General features: G+C 47.8%; 1 protein-coding gene across 7 annotated transcripts in view; it reads right to left on the reverse strand.

Moving 5' to 3' along the window:
• LOC148431506 (uncharacterized) overlaps positions 1 to 19,999 on the reverse strand; it is a 107,021-nt gene that overhangs the window by 17,893 nt on the left and 69,129 nt on the right. For all 7 annotated transcript variants that reach the window (XM_088465974.1, XM_088465972.1, XM_088465967.1 and 4 more), the window contains 4 exons: positions 17,567 to 17,644; positions 14,886 to 14,935; positions 14,680 to 14,815; positions 14,521 to 14,607 (listed from right to left, as the gene is read on the reverse strand). In XM_088465974.1, the coding sequence (XP_088322100.1) occupies positions 14,521 to 14,607; positions 14,680 to 14,815; positions 14,886 to 14,935; positions 17,567 to 17,644 (351 nt within the window). The remainder of the gene's footprint in view (positions 1 to 14,520; positions 14,608 to 14,679; positions 14,816 to 14,885; positions 14,936 to 17,566; positions 17,645 to 19,999) is intronic.

Genomic DNA, 19,999 nt, shown 5'->3' on the forward strand with positions numbered 1-19,999 from the left:
TCCATTTGGGCAGCCACCCCCCCCCCCCGGCCCTCCCACCAAAGGGGGCGTGCTGTCAATCAACATCGACAGCACGCCCCCTTTGGTGCGAGACCCGGAGCGACGGATTGCCCGTCGCTATCCGGGCCTCGCGCATGCGCACAACGGAGCCGGTGCCATCGACCCGGCTGCGAGCTCTCAGCACTCAGGACCTGGTCAGAATCAGGCCCACTGTGCCTTATACCCAATGAAGGGAAATGATACTAATACATGTAGCCATAGGGATCACTGTGCCTTATACCCAATGAAGGGAAATGATACTAATACATGTAGCCATAGGGATCACTGTGCCTTATACCCAATGCAGGGGAATTATACTAATACATGTAGCCATAGGGATTATTGTGCTTATACCCAATGCAGGGAATTATACTAATACATGTAGCCATAGGGATCATTGTGCCTTATATCCAATGCAGGGAAATGATACTAATGCATGTAGCCATAGGGATCACTGGGCATTATACCCAATGCAGGGACATGATACTAATGCATGTAGCCATAGGGATCATTGTGCCTTATACCCAATGCAGGGAAATGATACTAATGCATGTAGCCATAGGGATCACTGTGCCTTATACCCAATGCAGGGAAATGATACTAATGCATGTAGCCATAGGGATCACTGTGCCTTATACCCAATGCAGGGAAATGATACTAATACACGTAGCCATAGGGATCACTGTGCCTTATACCCAATGCAGGGAATGATACTAATACATGTAGCCTTAGGGATCATTGTGCCTTATACCCAATGCAGGGAAATGATACTAATACATGTAGCCATAGGGATCACTGTGCCTTATACCCAATGCAGGGAAATTATACTAATACATGTAGCCATAGGGATCACTGTGCCTTATACCCAAAGCAGGGAAAAGATACTAATACATGTAGCCATAGGGATCATTGTGCCTTATACCCAATGTAGGGAAATGATACTAATCTATGTAGCCATAGGGATCATTGTGCCTTATACCCAATGCAGGGGAATTATACTAATAAATGTAGCCATAGGGATCATTGTGCCTTATACCCAATGCAGGGAAATTATACTAATACATGTAGCCATAGGGATCACTGTGCCTCATACCCAATGCAGGGAAATGATACTAATACATCTAGCCATAGGGATCATTGTGCCTTATACCCAATGTAGGGAAATGATACTGATTTATGTAGCCATAGGGATCATTGTGCCTTATACCCAATGCAGGGGAATTATACTAATACATGTAGCCATAGGGATCATTGTGCTTATACCCAATGCAGGGAATTATACGAATACATGTAGCCATAGGTATCATTGTGCCTTATACCCAATGCAGGGAAATTATACTAATACATGTAGCCATAGGGATCACTGGGCATTATACCCAATGCAGGGACATGATACTAATGCATGTAGCCTTAGGGATCATTGTGCCTTATACCCAATGCAGGGAAATGATACTAATACATGTAGCCATAGGGATCACTGTGCCTTATACCCAATGCAGGGAAATTAAACTAATACATGTAGCCATAGGGATCACTGTGCCTTATACCCAATGCAGGGAAATTATACTAATACATGTAGCCATAGGGATCATTGTGCCTTATACCCAATGCAGGGAATTATACTAATACATGTAGCCATAGGGATCATTGTGCCTTATACCCAATGCAGGGAAATGATACTAATACATGTAGCCTTAGGGATCATTGTGCCTTATACCGAATGCAGGGACATTATACTAATACAAGTAGCCATAGGGATCACTGTGCCTTATACCCAATGCTGGGAAATGATACTAATACATGTAGCCATAGGGATCACTGTGCCTTATACCCAATGCAGAGCATTATACGAATACATGTAGCCATAGGGATCATTGTGCCTTATACCCAATGCAGGGACATGATACTAATACATTTAGCCATAGGAATCACTGTGCCTTATACCCAATACATGTAGCCATAGGGATCATTGTGCCTTATACCCAATGCAGGGGAATTATACTAATACATGTAGCCATAGGGATCATTGTGCTTATACCCAATGCAGGGAATTATACTAATACATGTAGCCATAGGGATCACTGGGCATTATACCCAATGCAGGGAAATGATACTAATACATGTAGCCATAGGGATCACTGTGCCTTATACCCAATGCAGGGAAATGATACTAATACATGTAGCCATAGGAATCACTGTGCCTTATACCCAATACATGTAGCCATAGGGATCATTGTGCCTTATACCCAATGCAGGGGAATTATACTAATACATGTAGCCATAGGGATCATTGTGCCTTATACCCAATGCAGGAAATTATACTAATACATGTAGCCATAGGGATCACTGGGCCTTATACCCAATGCAGGGAAATGATACTAATACATGTAGCCTTAGGGATCATTGTGCCTTATACCCAATGCAGGGAAATTATACTAATACATGTAGCCATAGGGATCACTGTGCCTTATACCCAATGCAGGGAAATTATACTAATACATGTAGCCATAGGGATCACTGTGCCTTATAGCCAATGCAGAGCATTATACTAATACATGTAGCCATAGGGATCATTGTGCCTTATATCCAATGCAGGGGAATTATACTAATACATGTAGCCATAGGGATCTTTGTGCCTTATACCCAATGCAGGGGAAATTATACCAATGCATGTAGCCATAGGGATCATTGTGCCTTATATACAATGCAGGGAAATGATACTAATACATGTAGCCATAGGGGTCATTGTGCCTTATACCCAATGCAGGGAAATGATACTAATACATGTAGCCATAGGGATCATTGTACCTTATATCCAATGCAGGGAAATGATACTAATACATGTAGCCATAGGGATCACTGTGCCTTATACCCAATGCAGGGAAATGATACTAATACATGTAGCTATAGGGATCACTGTGCCTCAAACCCAATGCATGGAAATTATACTAATACATGTAGCCATAGGGATCATTGTGCCTTATACCCAATGCAGGGACATGATGCTAATGCATGTAGCCATAGGGATCATTGTGCCTTATACCCAATGCAGGGGAATGATACTAATACATGTAGTCATAGGGATCATAGTGCTTATACCCAATGCAGGGAGTTATACTAATACATGTAGCCATAGGGATCATTGTGCCTTAAACCCACTGCATGGAAATTATACTAATACATATAGCCATAGGGATCATTGTGCCTTAAACCCACTGCAGGGAAATTATACTAATGCATGTAGCCATAGGGATCATTGTGCCTTATACCCAATGCAGGGAAATGATACTAATGCATGTAGCCATAGGGATCATTGTGCCTTATACCCAATGCAGGGAAATGATACTAATGCATGTAGCCATAGGGATCATTGTGCCTTATACCCAAAGCAGGGAAATGATACCAATACATGTAGCCATAGGGATCATTGTGCCTTATACCCAATGCAGGGAAATTATACTAATACATGTAGCCATAGGGATCACTGTGCCTTATACCCAATGCAGGGAAATTATACTAATACATGTAGCCATAGGGATCATTGTGCCTTATACCCAATGCAGGGAAATTATACTAATGATCCCATTTGAATGTATATATCTGTTTATTTGTATATCATAATGGGGGTAAGGTGCAATCAGGGAGAGCTGGGATGTATTCATAATCACTGAAGAGAATGTGTAAGGGCTCCCCCCTATTACACCCATATATCCCCCCATTACACCCATATATCCCCCCCCTATTACACCCATATATCCCCCCCCCTGTTACACCCATATATGCCCCCCCTATTACACCCATATATCCCCCCCTATTACACCCATATATCCCCCCCTATTACACCCATATATCCCCCCCCTATTACACCCATATATCCCCCCATTACACCCATATATCCCCCCCCTAATTACACCCATATATCCCCCCCTATTACACCCATATATCCCCCCCCCCTATTACACCCATATATCCCCCCCTATTACACCCATATATCCCCCCCTATTACACCCATATATCCCCCCCTATTACACCCATATATCCCCCCCTATTACACCCATATATCCCCCCCTATTACACCCATATATCCCCCCCTATTATACCCATATATCCCCCCCTATTACACCCATATATCCCCCCCCTATTACACCCATATATCGCCCCCCTATTACACCCATATATCGCCCCCCTATTACACCCATATATCGCCCCCCTATTACACCCATATATCCCCCCCCTATTACACCCATATATCCCCCCCCTATTACACCCATATATCCCCCATTACACCCATATATCCCCCCCCCTATTACACCCATATATCGCCCCCCTATTACACCCATATATCCCCCCCCTATTACACCCATATATCCCCCCCCCTATTACACCCATATATCCCCCATTACACCCATATATCCCCCCCCCTATTACACCCATATATCCCCCCCTATTACACCCATATATCCCCCCCTATTACACCCATATATCCCCCCCTATTACACCCATATATCCCCCCCTATTACACCCATATATCCCCCCCTATTACACCCATATATCCCCCCCTATTATACCCATATATCCCCCCCTATTACACCCATATATCCCCCCCTATTATACCCATATATCCCCCCCTATTACACCCATATATCCCCCCCTATTACACCCATATATCCCCCCCTATTACACCCATATATCCCCCCCTATTACACCCATATATCCCCCCCTATTATACCCATATATCCCCCCCTATTATACCCATATATCCCCCCCTATTACACCCATATATCCCCCCCTATTATACCCATATATCCCCCCCTATTACACCCATATATCCCCCCCCCTATTACACCCATATATCCCCCCCTATTACACCCATATATCCCCCCCTATTACACCCATATATCCCCCCCCTATTACACCCATATATCCCCCCCTATTACACCCATATATCCCCCCCTATTACACCCATATATCCCCCCCTATTACACCCATATATCCCCCCCTATTACACCCATATATCCCCCCCTATTACACCCATATATCCCCCCCTATTATACCCATATATCCCCCCCCTATTACACCCATATATCCCCCCCTATTACACCCATATATCCCCCCCCTATTACACCCATATATCCCCCCCTATTATACCCATATATCCCCCCCTATTACACCCATATATCCCCCCCCTATTACACCCATATGTCCCCCCCTATTACACCCATATATCCCCCCCCTATTATACCCATATATCCCCCCCTATTACACCCATATGCCCCCCCCCTATTACACCCATATATCCCCCCCCCTATTACACCCATATATCCCCCCATTACACCCATATATCCCCCCCCTAATTACACCCATATATCCCCCCCTATTACACCCATATGCCCCCCCCCTATTACACCCATATATCCCCCCCCCTATTACACCCATATATCCCCCCATTACACCCATATATCCCCCCCCCTATTACACCCATATATCCCCCCCTATTACACCCATATATCCCCCCCCCTATTACACCCATATATCCCCCCCCTATTACACCCATATATCCCCCCCTATTACACCCATATATCCCCCCCCTATTACACCCATATATCCCCCCCTATTATACCCATATATCCCCCCCCTATTACACCCATATATCCCCCCCCTATTACACCCATATGTCCCCCCCTATTACACCCATATATCCCCCCCCTATTATACCCATATATCCCCCCCCTATTACACCCATATGCCCCCATGCTCCAGCCATGGGGCCGCTGCCCTGTACCCACTCCTGGCACATCAGCACTGACAGCCGCTGAGGCAGGAACCATTGCTCTCACCAGCTTCCATGCTCCCCCCTGTGCCCAGGAGCCTATCTGCCACTCAGCTGCCGCCTGGGACATGGGGGGAGCAACCCAGGGTACTGTGACTGCTGGCAGCTCCTCTCCTCTCTCTGTACCCGGCCCTTCTTTCCCTGACAGGAACCAAACCACCCACAGCCATATCACTCCGCCCCTACCTCTACTGTGTGTGTCCCATACGCTGAGGCACAGCCCCACCACAGAAAGTAGTACCATATAAACCTCTATGTAACTGCACAAAATAGTATATATAAATTATAGAGGGGCCATGTACATGAATACTAATATATATATATATATATATATTTATATTATGATAAGCCATTAAAAGTGGACCAAGGACACAGCTGCGACACTGGTGAGTGCTGATCGCAGCACATGACAAGAGATGGACATCAGAAGCCCGGCATCCAATGGTTGCTGGACGTGGCGTAGCAACGGCTCCCGGAGGCCCCGCGGCATACCTCCCAACTGTTTTTCTGGGACTGTCCTGCTGTCCCACCCGTAGTGTCCCGCGGTGGGGGGGGAAGCATACATGCTGCTCTGCTATGCAGAGCAGCGTGTATGCAGAGCTAGAATAGACGCCTCTATTCAGCGTACGGGGGGGGGGGGAGCTCGGGGGCTGCCCAGCATCTCGGAGATGCTGGGCACACCCCATTAGTGATGTAAACGGGGGCGTGTCATCAGACTACGCACCCTTTACGATTAGGCCACGCCCCCTTTTCGGATGCGCGCGCCGAGTCCCGATATGCCGCGGTAACTTGGGGGCGCCAGCAGGGCCAGTTTTGGGGGGCGTGGGGACACAGTGCCCCGGCCCCCCCATATCTCAGGTGCCCGCCCCCCCCAGTCACTCAGAGCACTCAGCACATTACTGCACTGTGACTGCAGTACCGAGTGCCCATAGTCGCCCAGTCTTCACCAGTCTCTGGCCCCATCAGCCTCCCAGATCTGTCTCCTGCAGTGCACTCTGGGGGATGTAGTCCTTTACTGCGGTCATTAGTTGTGGTCTCCCAGAACTACAATTCCCAGCATCCCCCGCATACGGCTTCCCTCATCTTGTCCTGTGATTGGCTGCTAGTTGCAGAATGAGTACCCAGCTCCACCACACTGCCCTGCAATCCCCTCGCATTGGGAGTACGTGACTGTGACATAACTTTCAATTGTGTAGCGTTCCCGCTAGGCTGTTTTAGCGGCTTGCGGTGCCCTGCCCTCACAGCCTGCAGTGTCCCACGGGTGGAGAAATGTGCGGTGACCCGGTCACCGCCGGAGAATAGTCGTCGGGCGATGCGGCCGGCATCTATTCTCCCTGTCTGCAGCACTTGGGGGCTGCCCGGCGTGTCCGTAAGTGCCAGGCACACCCCCAAGAGTGACAAAAAGGGGGACACATCTTATAGACACACCCCCTTTTCAATCGCCACGCTCCCCTTTTTGGGCGCGCGCACAAAGGTGCCCTCTCTCTAGCTCCGGCGCCCTGCCTGCCACCGAAGCTAGAGTGAACACTAATTGTGCATGCAGAGAAATATATATATATGGGGGAGGGGAGGGCAGCTGGTACTCCATGTTACTGAGGGTGTCTCAGTCTTGTGTAGTCACTGTGTGTGATGAGGTTAGTAATTCCTGAGTAAGGTCAGAGCCTGTGTGTGTGTGAGGCTGTGATGGTACACCATGTTACTGATGGTGTCTCAGTCTTGTGTAATCACTGTGTGTGATGAGGTTAGTAATTCCTGAGTAAGGTCAGAGCCTGTGTAAGTGTGTGTGAGGCTGTGATGGTACTCCATGTTACTGATGGTGTCTCAGTCTTGTGTAATCACTGTGTGTGATGAGGTTAGTAATTCCTGAGTAAGGTCAGAGCCTGTGTAAGTGTGTGTGAGGATGTGATGGTACTCCGTGTTACTGATGGTCTCTCAGTCTTGTGTAATCACTGTGTGTGATGAGGTTAGTAATTCCTGAGTAAGGTCAGAGCCTGTGTAAGTGTGTGTGAGGATGTGATAGTACTCCATGTTACTGATGGTCTCTCAGTCTTGTGTAGTCACTGTGTGTGATGAGGTTAGTAATTCCTGAGTAAGGTCAGAGCTGTGTAAGTGTGTGTGAGGATGTGATGGTACTCCATGTTACTGATGGTATCTCAGTCTTGTGTAATCACTGTGTGTGATGAGGTTAGTAATTCCTGAGTAAGGTCAGAGCCTGTGTAAGTGTGTGTGAGGATGTGATGGTACTCCATGTTACTGATGGTATCTCAGTCTTGTGTAATCACTGTGTGTGATGAGGTTAGTAATTCCTGAGTAAGGTCAGAGCCTGTGTAAGTGTGTGTGAGGATGTGATGGTACTCCATGTTACTGATGGTCTCTCAGTCTTGTGTAATCACTGTGTGTGATGAGGTTAGTAATTCCTGAGTAAGGTCAGAGCTGTGTAAGTGTGTGTGAGGCTGTGATGGTACTCCATGTTACTGATGGTCTCTCAGTCTTGTGTAATCACTGTGTGTGATGAGGTTAGTAATTCCTGAGTAAGGTCAGAGCCTGTGTAAGTGTGTGTGAGGATGTGATGGTACTCCATGTTACTGATGGTATCTCAGTCTTGTGTAATCACTGTGTGTGATGAGGTTAGTAATTCCTGAGTAAGGTCAGAGCCTGTGTAAGTGTGTGTGAGGCTGTGATAGTACTCCATGTTACTGATGGTGTCTCAGTCTTGTGTAGTCACTGTGTGTGATGAGGTTAGTAATTCCTGAGTAAGGTCAGAGCCTGTATAAGTGTATGTGAGGATGTGATAGTACTCCATGTTACTGATGGTCTCTCAGTCTTGTGTAATCACTGCGTGTGATGAGGTTAGTAATTCCTGAGTAAGGTCAGAGCCTGTGTAAGTGTGTGTGAGGCTGTGATAGTACTCCATGTTACTGATGGTGTCTCAGTCTTGTGTAGTCACTGTGTGTGATGAGGTTAGTAATTCCTGAGTAAGGTCAGAGCCTGTGTAAGTGTGTGTGAGGATGTGATGGTACTCCATGTTACTGATGGTATCTCAGTCTTGTGTAATCACTGTGTGTGATGAGGTTAGTAATTCCTGAGTAAGGTCAGAGCCTGTGTAAGTGTGTGTGAGGATGTGATGGTACTCCATGTTACTGATGGTCTCTCAGTCTTGTGTAATCACTGTGTGTGATGAGGTTAGTAATTCCTGAGTAAGGTCAGAGCTGTGTAAGTGTGTGTGAGGCTGTGATGGTACTCCATGTTACTGATGGTCTCTCAGTCTTGTGTAATCACTGTGTGTGATGAGGTTAGTAATTCCTGAGTAAGGTCAGAGCCTGTGTAAGTGTGTGTGAGGCTGTGATGGTACTCCATGTTACTGATGGTATCTCAGTCTTGTGTAATCACTGTGTGTGATGAGGTTAGTAATTCCTGAGTAAGGTCAGAGCCTGTGTAAGTGTGTGTGAGGCTGTGATGGTACTCCATGTTACTGATGGTGTCTCAGTCTTGTGTAGTCACTGCGTGTGATGAGGTTAGTAATTCCTGAGTAAGGTCAGAGCCTGTGTAAGTGTGTGTGAGGCTGTGATAGTACTCCATGTTACTGATGGTATCTCAGTCTTGTGTAGTCACTGTGTGTGATGAGGTTAGTAATTCCTGAGTAAGGTCAGAGCCTGTGTAAGTGTGTGTGAGGATGTGATGGTACTCCATGTTACTGATGGTGTCTCAGTCTTGTGTAATCACTGTGTGTGATGAGGTTTAATAATTCCTGAGCAAGGTCAGACCCTGTGTAAGTGTGTGTGAGGCTGTGATAGTACTCCATGTTACTGATGGTATCTCAGTCTTGTGTAATCACTGTGTGTGATGAGGTTAGTAATTACTGAGTAAGGTCAGAGCCTGTGTAAGTGTGTGTGAGGATGTGATGGTACTCCATGTTACTGATGGTCTCTCAGTCTTGTGTAATCACTGTGTGTGATGAGGTTAGTAATTCCTGAGTAAGGTCAGAGCTGTGTAAGTGTATGTGAGGATGTGATGGTACTCCATGTTACTGATGGTATCTCAGTCTTGTGTAGTCACTGCGTGTGATGAGGTTAGTAATTCCTGAGTAAGGTCAGAGCTGTGTAAGTGTGTGTGAGGCTGTGATGGTACTCCGTGTTACTGATGGTATCTCAGTCTTGTGTAGTCACTGCGTGTGATGAGGTTAGTAATTCCTGAGTAAGGTCAGAGCCTGTGTAAGTGTGTGTGAGGCTGTGATGGTACTCCATGTTACTGATGGTCTCTCAGTCTTGTGTAGTCACTGCATGTGATGAGGTTAGTAATTCCTGAGTAAGGTCAGAGCCTGTGTAAGTGTGTGTGAGGCTGTGATGGTACTCCATGTTACTGATGGTATCTCAGTCTTGTGTAATCACTGCGTGTGATGAGGTTAGTAATTCCTGAGTAAGGTCAGAACCTGTATAAGTGTGTGTGAGGATGTGATGGTACTCCATGTTACTGATGGTGTCTCAGTCTTGTGTAATCACTGCGTGTGATGAGGTTAGTAATTCCTGAGTAAGGTCAGAGTCTGTGTAAGTGTGTGTGAGGCTGTGATGGTACTCCTTGTTACTGATGGTGTCTCAGTCTTGTGTAATCACTGTGTGTGATGAGGTTAGTAATTCCTGAGTAAGGTCAGAACCTGTATAAGTGTGTGTGAGGATGTGATGGTACTCCATGTTACTGATGGTATCTCAGTCTTGTGTAATCACTGTGTGTGATGAGGTTAGTAATTCCTGAGTAAGGTCAGAGCCTGTGTAAGTGTGTGTGAGGATGTGATGGTACTCCATGTTACTGATGGTGTCTCAGTCTTGTGTAATCACTGTGTGTGATGAGGTTAGTAATTCCTGAGTAAGGTCAGAGCCTGTGTAAGTGTGTGTGAGGCTGTGATGGTACTCTATTGTACCCATGTTATTTTTGCCGTCATGCGAAACATTACGGACATGTGTAAGGTAAAGTGGGAGTCCTTATGTAGCGCTGCATAGCGATAACAATGGATTAGCATACTATCGCAGTTGAACTGCGTGCATAATCACCAATGCATTCGCAGTTGCATTCTGTAGTGAACCAGGACCTCTGTTGGCTCCCAATATCCTCAATTTCTCTGTCACCACCACAAGCTGGGAGAAATGACGCCGAGCTGTCCGGACTGGTAACAACGCTCCTTCCTCTCATCTTTAGTAAGGAGCCAACAGTATCAGCTCTTACCCCGTATACCGTATGCGATGTACACTATTAGCTCTTCCCCCGTATACCGTATGCGATGTACACTATCAGCTCTTCCCCCATATATACCGTATGCGATGTACAGTATCAGCTCTTCCCCCGTATACCGTATGCGATGTACAATATCAGCTCTTCCCCCGTATACCGTATGTGATGTACGCTATCAGCTCTTCCCTCGTATACCGTATGCGATGTACACTATCAGCTCTTCCCCCGTATACGATGTACACTATCAGCTCTTCCCCCGTATACCGTATGCGATGTACACTATCAGCTCTTCCCCCGTATACCGTATGCGATGTACACCATCAGCTCTTCCCCCGTATACGATGTACACTATCAGCTCTTCCCCCGCATACGACGTACAGTATCAGCTCTTCCCCCGCATACCGTATACGATGTACACTATCAGCTCTTCCCCCGTATACCGTATGCGATGTACACTATCAGCTCTTCCCCCGTATGTGATGTACAATATCACCTCTTCCCCCGTATACCGTATGTGATGTACAGTATCAGCTCTTCCTCCGTATACCGTATGTGATATACAGTATCAGCTCTTCCCCCATATACGATGTACAGTATCAGCTCTTCCCCCATATACCGTATGCGATGTACACTATCAGCTCTTCCCCCATATACTGTATGTGATGTACACTATCAGCTCTTCCTCCGTATACCGTATGTGATATACAGTATCAGCTCTTCCCCCATATACGATGTACAGTATCAGCTCTTCCCCCATATACCGTATGCGATGTACACTATCAGCTCTTCCCCCATATACCGTATGCGATGTACACTATCAGCTCTTCCCCCGTATACCGTATGTGATGTACAGTATCAGCTCTTCCCCCGTATACCATATGTGATGTACACTATCAGCTCTTCCCCCATATACCGTATGCGATGTACACTATCAGCTCTTCCCCCGTATACCGTATGTGATGTACAGTATCAGCTCTTCCCCCGTATACCATATGTGATGTACACTATCAGCTCTTCCCCCGTATACCGTATGCGATGTACACTATCACCTCTTCCCCCGTATACTGTATGTGATGTAGAGTATCAGCTCTTCCCCCGTATACTGTATGTGATGTACACTATCAGCTCTTCCCCCGTATACCGTATGTGATGTACACTATCAGCTCTTCCCCCGTATACCGTATGTGATATACAGTATCAGCTCTTCCCCCCGTATACCGTATGCGATGTACACTATCAGCTCTTCCCCCGTATACCGTATGTGATGTACAGTATCAGCTCTTCCCCCCCGTATACCGCATGTGATGTACAATATCAGCTCTTCCCCCGTATACCGTATGTGATGTACACTATCAGCTCTTCCCCCGTATACTGTATGTGATATACAGTATCAGCTCTTCCCCCCCCCCGTATACCGTATGTGATGTACAGTATCAGCTCTTCCCCCGTATACCGTATGTGATATACAGTATCAGCTCTTCCCCCGTATACCGTATGTGATAGATCTCTAACAAGGCCGTGACATTTAGCAGCTGGAGAATCACAAGTGTAATAATTAGTAACGACGTACAGAGTATTGGTCATTAGTCAGTGACCCCATCGCTAGACAGACTGGCTACTCCATATGTGTATCACTTATAGACATGCAGCAGAACTATGTAACTGCAAATATTTTATGGTTATTTATGGTTTACTGACTTTCATGTATGTATATACACCTATATAGAGTGTTACTGGTATAGTATTGTCTGGTTTCCTATTTCATCCGTCATCGCTGAGTTCCCGTAAAATAATCCGTCATTATGTGGTAAGTGGGAATCACTTGTAAATGTTACTGAGTTAAATGTAAATGGTCTATCACAGGCATTATTATAGTAATAGTGACCTAAACTTGTTCTGAGAACTGTTTGATTGAATAAAGGGAAACATATTTGGAAATGCCGGCTAAGTAGAACCAAAGCAGGGTGAAAGATCCCATCCCCACCGGAAAGGGACGGGACCACCACCCCTCACACCACATGGAGGGGTATCACAGCCGTCTCCATCCGATCCCCTGAGAGGCCCTGCAGTAACAGCTGTAGCATTGTAAGTATGTGTTTCTATCCTGCAGGGCTATAACTGGCCACATCAGCGCTGGCCCCGCCCACTGAGCGATGATGTCATGACGTCGCGCAAAGGGATTGTTACCAGCAGCACCGGTAACTGCAGAGTTAAACCAGGTGTCCTCAGGACGCCCGATCGGCTGCTTATAGTGTGTAGGGTTCCAATCTGGAGCGTCCACTAGAGGCCCTGCGGGTGCAGCAGCTGCAGCAATCCTGGCTGCAGGGTGCCGTTCTGGGCACCTTCATAGCCAGGAGCAACTACCGTTGGGCAACGATGGTGCCACCTCTGCACAATGGCACCAGTCAGCCATAGTAGTTCCGTTCTTGCTATCAGGAATAATTCTCCTCAGTTTGGCATATACCAGATATACTGTATGATCAGGTGTCACCACTCAGCGCCACCGTGTGACCGGGAACTAAGGGCCTGATTCACACCCGCTCACTCGATGCGTATGGAAATCTGGCAAGGCAGGCGATGGCACGGCAAGGCATTAGCACGCCCACTATGTCATGGTGTGCGATCGCTCTGTGTATGCAGATGCCCCCCAGCCTGTCTTAAGACGCCCACTTGCGCGCGTCATCTCCAGGAAGTGTATGCAGCCATCGGTAACATCGAGAACCATCGGATGCATACGCAGCGCTTGTGGTTGACCAGACCCTACTGCAAGCACTGCGAGCGTTCAGTGTAAAATTCAGCCATGTGACGTGTACTATGACGCTGCCTCTTACTTATGCACGCCTCTGAAATGGCGCTAAGACGCTCAGACACGCCTGCGTTCGCACCTCCACTCCCCCGTTTCTAGCGGCCAGCCCCTGTTACCTCCCACAAACGGCTTCTCCTGTCACTCATCCAGCCAGGCAGTCTATGCGCAGCGAGCGTACGCTTCACGATCGCTCGGACTGGTGCACTGCATACACATGCGCAGAATGCTAAATTTGGCTGGCTGCGTGCGAACGCTTCTTAGCGAATGGGTCTGAATCAGGCCCTAAGTGCGGCCATTAGACAGAGCTCAGATCAGCCATTAAATAACTCTGTATTACACGGACTGATCCGGAGTTTGTTTGAGGTGTTCCTGGACTGTTCTTTTCTCAATACAGAGGACACCAATACAGAGGACACCACGCCAGAGGACACCAATACAGAGGATACCACGCCAGAGGACACCAATACAGAGGACACCAATACAGAGGACACCAATACAGAGGACACCACGCCTGTGTCATGAGGCACCACAGCGACATTACAATCAATATGTCACTCATTCAGTGTTTTAGCTGCAGTATAATGGACAGAAGGAACTCCTGAGGTAACAAGATGGTGCTCACCTGGCTGAGCGCTAGGATGACCGCTCCCGGCTGGGTGACTGCTATAAATTGTCGTATTCCCAGAGAATCGTTGTCCCTGGATGACACCTAGGGAGACAGGAGAGAGGTCACTGCGAGTACAGAAATGTTCCCTCTTACCTCCCAAGAGCGGACCCTCACCTCCCAGGCAGTGTGCATGACCTCTGACCTCACAGGGGCATCCAGCCCGCTCCAGCCAGAAAAGGGGCAGGTGCGGAGGAGCTGGGACTTATTGATGGCGGTATCATCGCACAGCCAATCAGGTAGCAGGATGACCCTAAGGACAGAGCGGTGTTACCATCATGTTAGGTTGTGTACAGAAATGTGTGGCTGGTATTAGGCGTCACCTTTCCTCTCCAGTAGCGTTTTCTAGCTCCTCACGGAGAATATCCGACACCTGAGATAGAAGAAGGGAAAATATTATTCTCTGATTGAGTTTTGTAATACTGTATAATTATAGGTCACTGCACGAGCCGCTAAGGTGCATTAATCCACTCTTCTACCTGGTATACACATCACATTATTAATACACACAGATTGCGTCTATTACTGTGCGCAGAACTAGGCGCCTACATTTACCGGAAGTGTGCATTGGGATTGGTTGCTGATGGCGGTTTCAGTGAGAATTTGGATGGTGTGATAGACAGTCAGTGTGCATTTATGGGAGGTAACGGTGCTTTTAGTGTGATAGACAGTCAGTGTGCGTTTATGGGAGGTAACGGCGCTTTTAGTGTGATAGACGGTCAGTGTGCGTTTATGGGAAGTAACGGCGCTAATAGTGTGTGATAGACAGTCAGTGTGCGTTTATGGGAAGTAACGGTGCTTTTAGTGTGATAGACAGTCAGTGTGCATTTATGGGAGGTAACGGCGCTTTTAGTGTGATAGACAGTCAGTGTGCATTTATGGGACGTAACGGCGCTATTAGTGTGATAGACAGTCAGTGTGCATTTATGGGAAGTAACGGCGCTATTAGTGTGATAGACAGTCAGTGTGCGTTTATGGGAGGTAACGTCGCTAATAGTGTGTGATAGACAGTCAGTGTGCGTTTATGGGAAGTAAGGGTGCTTTTAGTGTGATAGTCAGTGTGCATTTATGGGAGGTAACGGCGCTTTTAGTGTGAGATTGACAGTCAGTGTGCGTTTATGGGAAGTAACGGTGCTTTTAGTGTGATAGACAGCCAGTGTGCGTTTATGGGAGGTAACGGCGCTTTTAGTGTGATAAACAGTCAGTGTGCGTTTATGGGAAGTAACGGTGCTTTTAGTGTGATAGACAGCCAGTGTGCGTTTATGGGAGGTAACGGCGCTATTAGTGTGATAGACAGTCAGTGTGCGTTTATGGGAAGTAACGGCGCTAATAGTGTGTGATAGACAGTCAGTGTGCGTTTATGGGAAGTAACGGCGCTTTTAGTGTGATAGACAGTCAGTGTGCGTTTATGGGAAGTAACGGCGCTTTTAGTGTGATAGACAGTCAGTGTGCGTTTATGGGAAGTAACGGCGCTTTTAGTGTGATAGACAGTCAGTGTGCATTTATGGGAAGTAACAGCGCTATTAGTGTGACAGACAGTCAGTGTGCATTTATGGGAAGTAACAGCGCTATTAGTGTGACAGACAGTCAGTGTGCGTTTATAGGAGGTAACGGCGGTGGTTAGTCAATGCGGGAGTGTCGCAGCCAGTGTCTCTGTGTCCAGGTTCACTTGCCCAGGCAGCTTAGGGCCTGATTCAGAGCTGGACGTTCTGAACGAGCGCCCGCTCTGAATCAGGGCGTTTTTTTTTTCCATAGTGCGGCCTTTTGGCCGCTCGCATAGCTGTGGGTTACCACCCTCAGCTTATGCGAGCGTCCATGATGATGGTCACGATGGTCAAGACCATCACGACCATCGGGCTTGCTGTGGGGTCTCAATGACCGCAAGCCCTGAAGTGCTTTTGGCTCTATCAGAGCGGGAAGCACTCCCACTGACATCACTAGTGATGGTCAGTGGGGCCGGCCCCAGACGGTAGGTGTTCCCATGGGAACGCCTCCGTCTGGGCAGCCACGCCCCAGGCACGCCCACCAAAGGGGGCATGCTGTCACTCACTATCGACAGCACGTCCCCTTTGGTGCGAGACCTGGAGCGACGGCTTGCCCGACGTTATCCGGGTCTTGCGCATGCGCACGACGGAGCAGCCTCCGTCGTGTGCATGCGCACTTGCTCAACAATCGACCTGCTTGCGAGCGCTCAGCGCTCGCGAGTGGGTCTGAATCAGGCAGCTTAGTTCTGAAGGACATGGTTGCTCAGGAGATCGATGCTGCATCTTTGCACGCGAGCGACGGATTACAGACTCAGCCAATTGGTGTCTCGGTACAAATGTCTTTGGCTGCGACATTAGCATAATATTCGCAATACCAGTGCGTACAAAGGCGCAGTCACACATTAATAGCATCTATGTGGGATGTTTAACTGGCCCATATTTCTGGTCGCGTGTCATTCAGTGGATGGCGCAGTTTGAACCCTTTATACCACCATAATAAACATTGGACCATTGCTCTGAGAGCCGCATCCAGGGGTGGGGGGAATAATCATCTTTATAAGTGTTCAGTGCGCAGACTGCGAGGCCGCAGCAAGGGCGCATGTAAAAGTCAGCAGCGACAATACCCAACTCATGTGACAATAGAGCAACTTGGGAGGTCAATGCCCGCCTGGCGAATGGGGCTGGTATATAACTGGCTCAGTAAGTGCTGGGGGATTTTACACCAGACGAGAGATCACCTGGAGCGTTAAAGTGCCAATAATATTAGTGCAGAAGCCGCCGCTTCGTACATCTGGCCCCAGGTACTATTGTGCACTATTTATATTATGATGTTTTATTGCCCCTTATAGGTAAAAGGAATTTCCACCGATTACGATTCGTAACTTTATTTTGAAAACGTGACGTCTGTTACTCAGCAGCTCAGGGAAACCCTCAGGATACATCTCTAATACGGAAAACATAAAATATATATAGTCACCAAGTCAGGAATATCCCCATTTCTTCACCCAGTGCCCCCTCACCGTTATCACAGCCGCTCGCTGCCCCCCCGACAGGCGGAATCCAGAAGCGCCATCATCTATCCAACTCCTGGCAGCGTCCTGTGCAAAACACGTGAAAGATCATCGTCCATAATCTCACCGAATTGTCGCTTTTCTACACACATCAAACTTCATGTCTGATAACAGAGAGCAATAGCATACACTCTACTGTAATAGCATACACTCTACTGTAATAGCATACACTCTACACCTAAAGTGCAAGACCTCCATCCTCCCGTCATGCCATGCTGCCAGGATTTACCAACTCCTGGAACGCAAAGCAGTCCGGAGATTGGGCCTCGCCGCTAACGCCATCTGAAGATGGCGTCAGCCGCTGTAACCTATGGGCTACACTTTGAATAATTATCCGGCAGAGGGATCCCCCGGAACCCTCCCTGGCAATGGCGGTCGCACATGTTCAGTCAGCGGGACCGCGCATTCGCAGTATCCCCGGCAGCTCTCTAGGCACATTACAGGGACGAGCTCCTTTCGGAGCCCCTGTGCTGCGTCTGCCGGTCCACCAGTATGATCGCGTCTTGTAATGCGATCATAGACGGTAATGTCATGCGCAGATCGCATTGCAAATACGACCATTAATAAATGGGACCGTATGTGACAGATGTGCTGGTGACTAGCTGCTTATTGCTAGGATGGGCCCCTCCCGCTCATCCCTACTCACATAGAATAAACACACACACATGATATTTTATTATTACATTACACAAATATATACCATATATCTATGACTTGTCTCCCTTGGGCCCATCCAGTTATATTACTTGTAGGGAAATGGGATCTGGTCATTTTATTTCTTATTCCGAGATCCTGTCTGAGATTTTTGTGACGTTTGATTATTTAACGGGACTTCATCTTGGAAACGGCTATTTATAGTATGTGTGTCATTGATGTAATGTACTGTAAATTCAGTTACAATATAATCTATTTCTAGGATTAGTAATCACTGCCATTGTGCCCCTACAAGACGCTTGTACAGCCCCTCACTCACTGCGGCAGGGAACAGACTAGAGAACACATCCACCTACTGTGTAACCTAGCCCGGACCATACATACAGGGGACTGCGTAACCTAGCCCGGACCATACATACAGGGGACTGCGTAACCTAGCCCGGACCATACATACAGGGGACTGCGTAACCTAGCCCGGACCATACATACAGGGGACTGCGTAACCTAGCCCGGACCATACATACAGGGGACTGCGTAACCTAGCCCGGACCATACATACAGGGGACTGCGTGACCTAGCCCGGACCATACATACAGGGGACTGCGTGACCTAGCCCGGACCATACATACAGGGGACTGCGTAACCTGGCCCGGACCATACATACAGGGGACTGCGTAACCTGGCCCGGACCATACATACAGGGGACTGCGTAACCTGGCCCGGACCATACATACAGGGGACTGCGTAACCTGGCCCGGACCATACATACAGGGGACTGCGTAACCTGGCCCGGACCATACATACAGGGGACTGCGTAACCTGGCCCGGACCATACATACAGGGGACTGCGTAAACTAGCCCAGACCATACATACAGGGGACTGCGTAACCTAGCCCGGACCATACATACATACAGGGGACTGCGTAACCTAGCCCGGACCATACATAGATACATACAGAGGACTGTGTAACCTAGCCCGAACCATACATACAGGGGACTGCGTAACCTAGTCCGGACCATACATACAGGGGACTGCGTAACCTAGCCCGGACCATACATACAGGGGACTGCGTAACCCAGCCCGGACCATACATACAGGGGACTGCGTAACCCAGTCCGGACCATACATACAGGGGACTGCGTAACCCAGCCTGGACCATACATACAGGGGACTGCGTAACCCAGCCCGGACCATACATACAGGGGACTGCGTAACCTAGCCCGGACCATACATACAGGGGACTGCGTAACCTAGCCCGGACCATACATACGGGGGACTGTGTAACCCAGCCCGGACCATACATACAGGGGACTGTGTAACCTAGCCAGTTAAATGATTGGACTCACTGAGGCATTTTTGGGCCATTTAATAATGTGCAGGGACTGCGCTAATCCCAATATTTATACGAGAACATCACTCATACTGCACACTCCAATGGAGGTTCCAGGTTGCGCTGCGCCACTGTTTCCTCAACGCTACAGCGGCACATAAACAGCATCACAAATAGTTCAATTGGTCCCTTTAACAGCACTATATACTTATCATACACTAGTTACACTACCTACATACACTACCTCCATACACTACCTCCATACACTACCTCCATACACTACCTCCATACAATACCTCTATACACTACCTACATACAATACCTACATACAATACCTACATACAATACCTCCATACACTACATACATACAATACCTCTATACACTACCTACATACAA

This window comes from Taudactylus pleione, unplaced genomic scaffold (genome assembly GCF_031769625.1).
Source record: "Taudactylus pleione unplaced genomic scaffold, aTauple2 ptg002190l, whole genome shotgun sequence".
Lineage (NCBI taxonomy): Eukaryota > Metazoa > Chordata > Amphibia > Anura > Myobatrachidae > Taudactylus > Taudactylus pleione.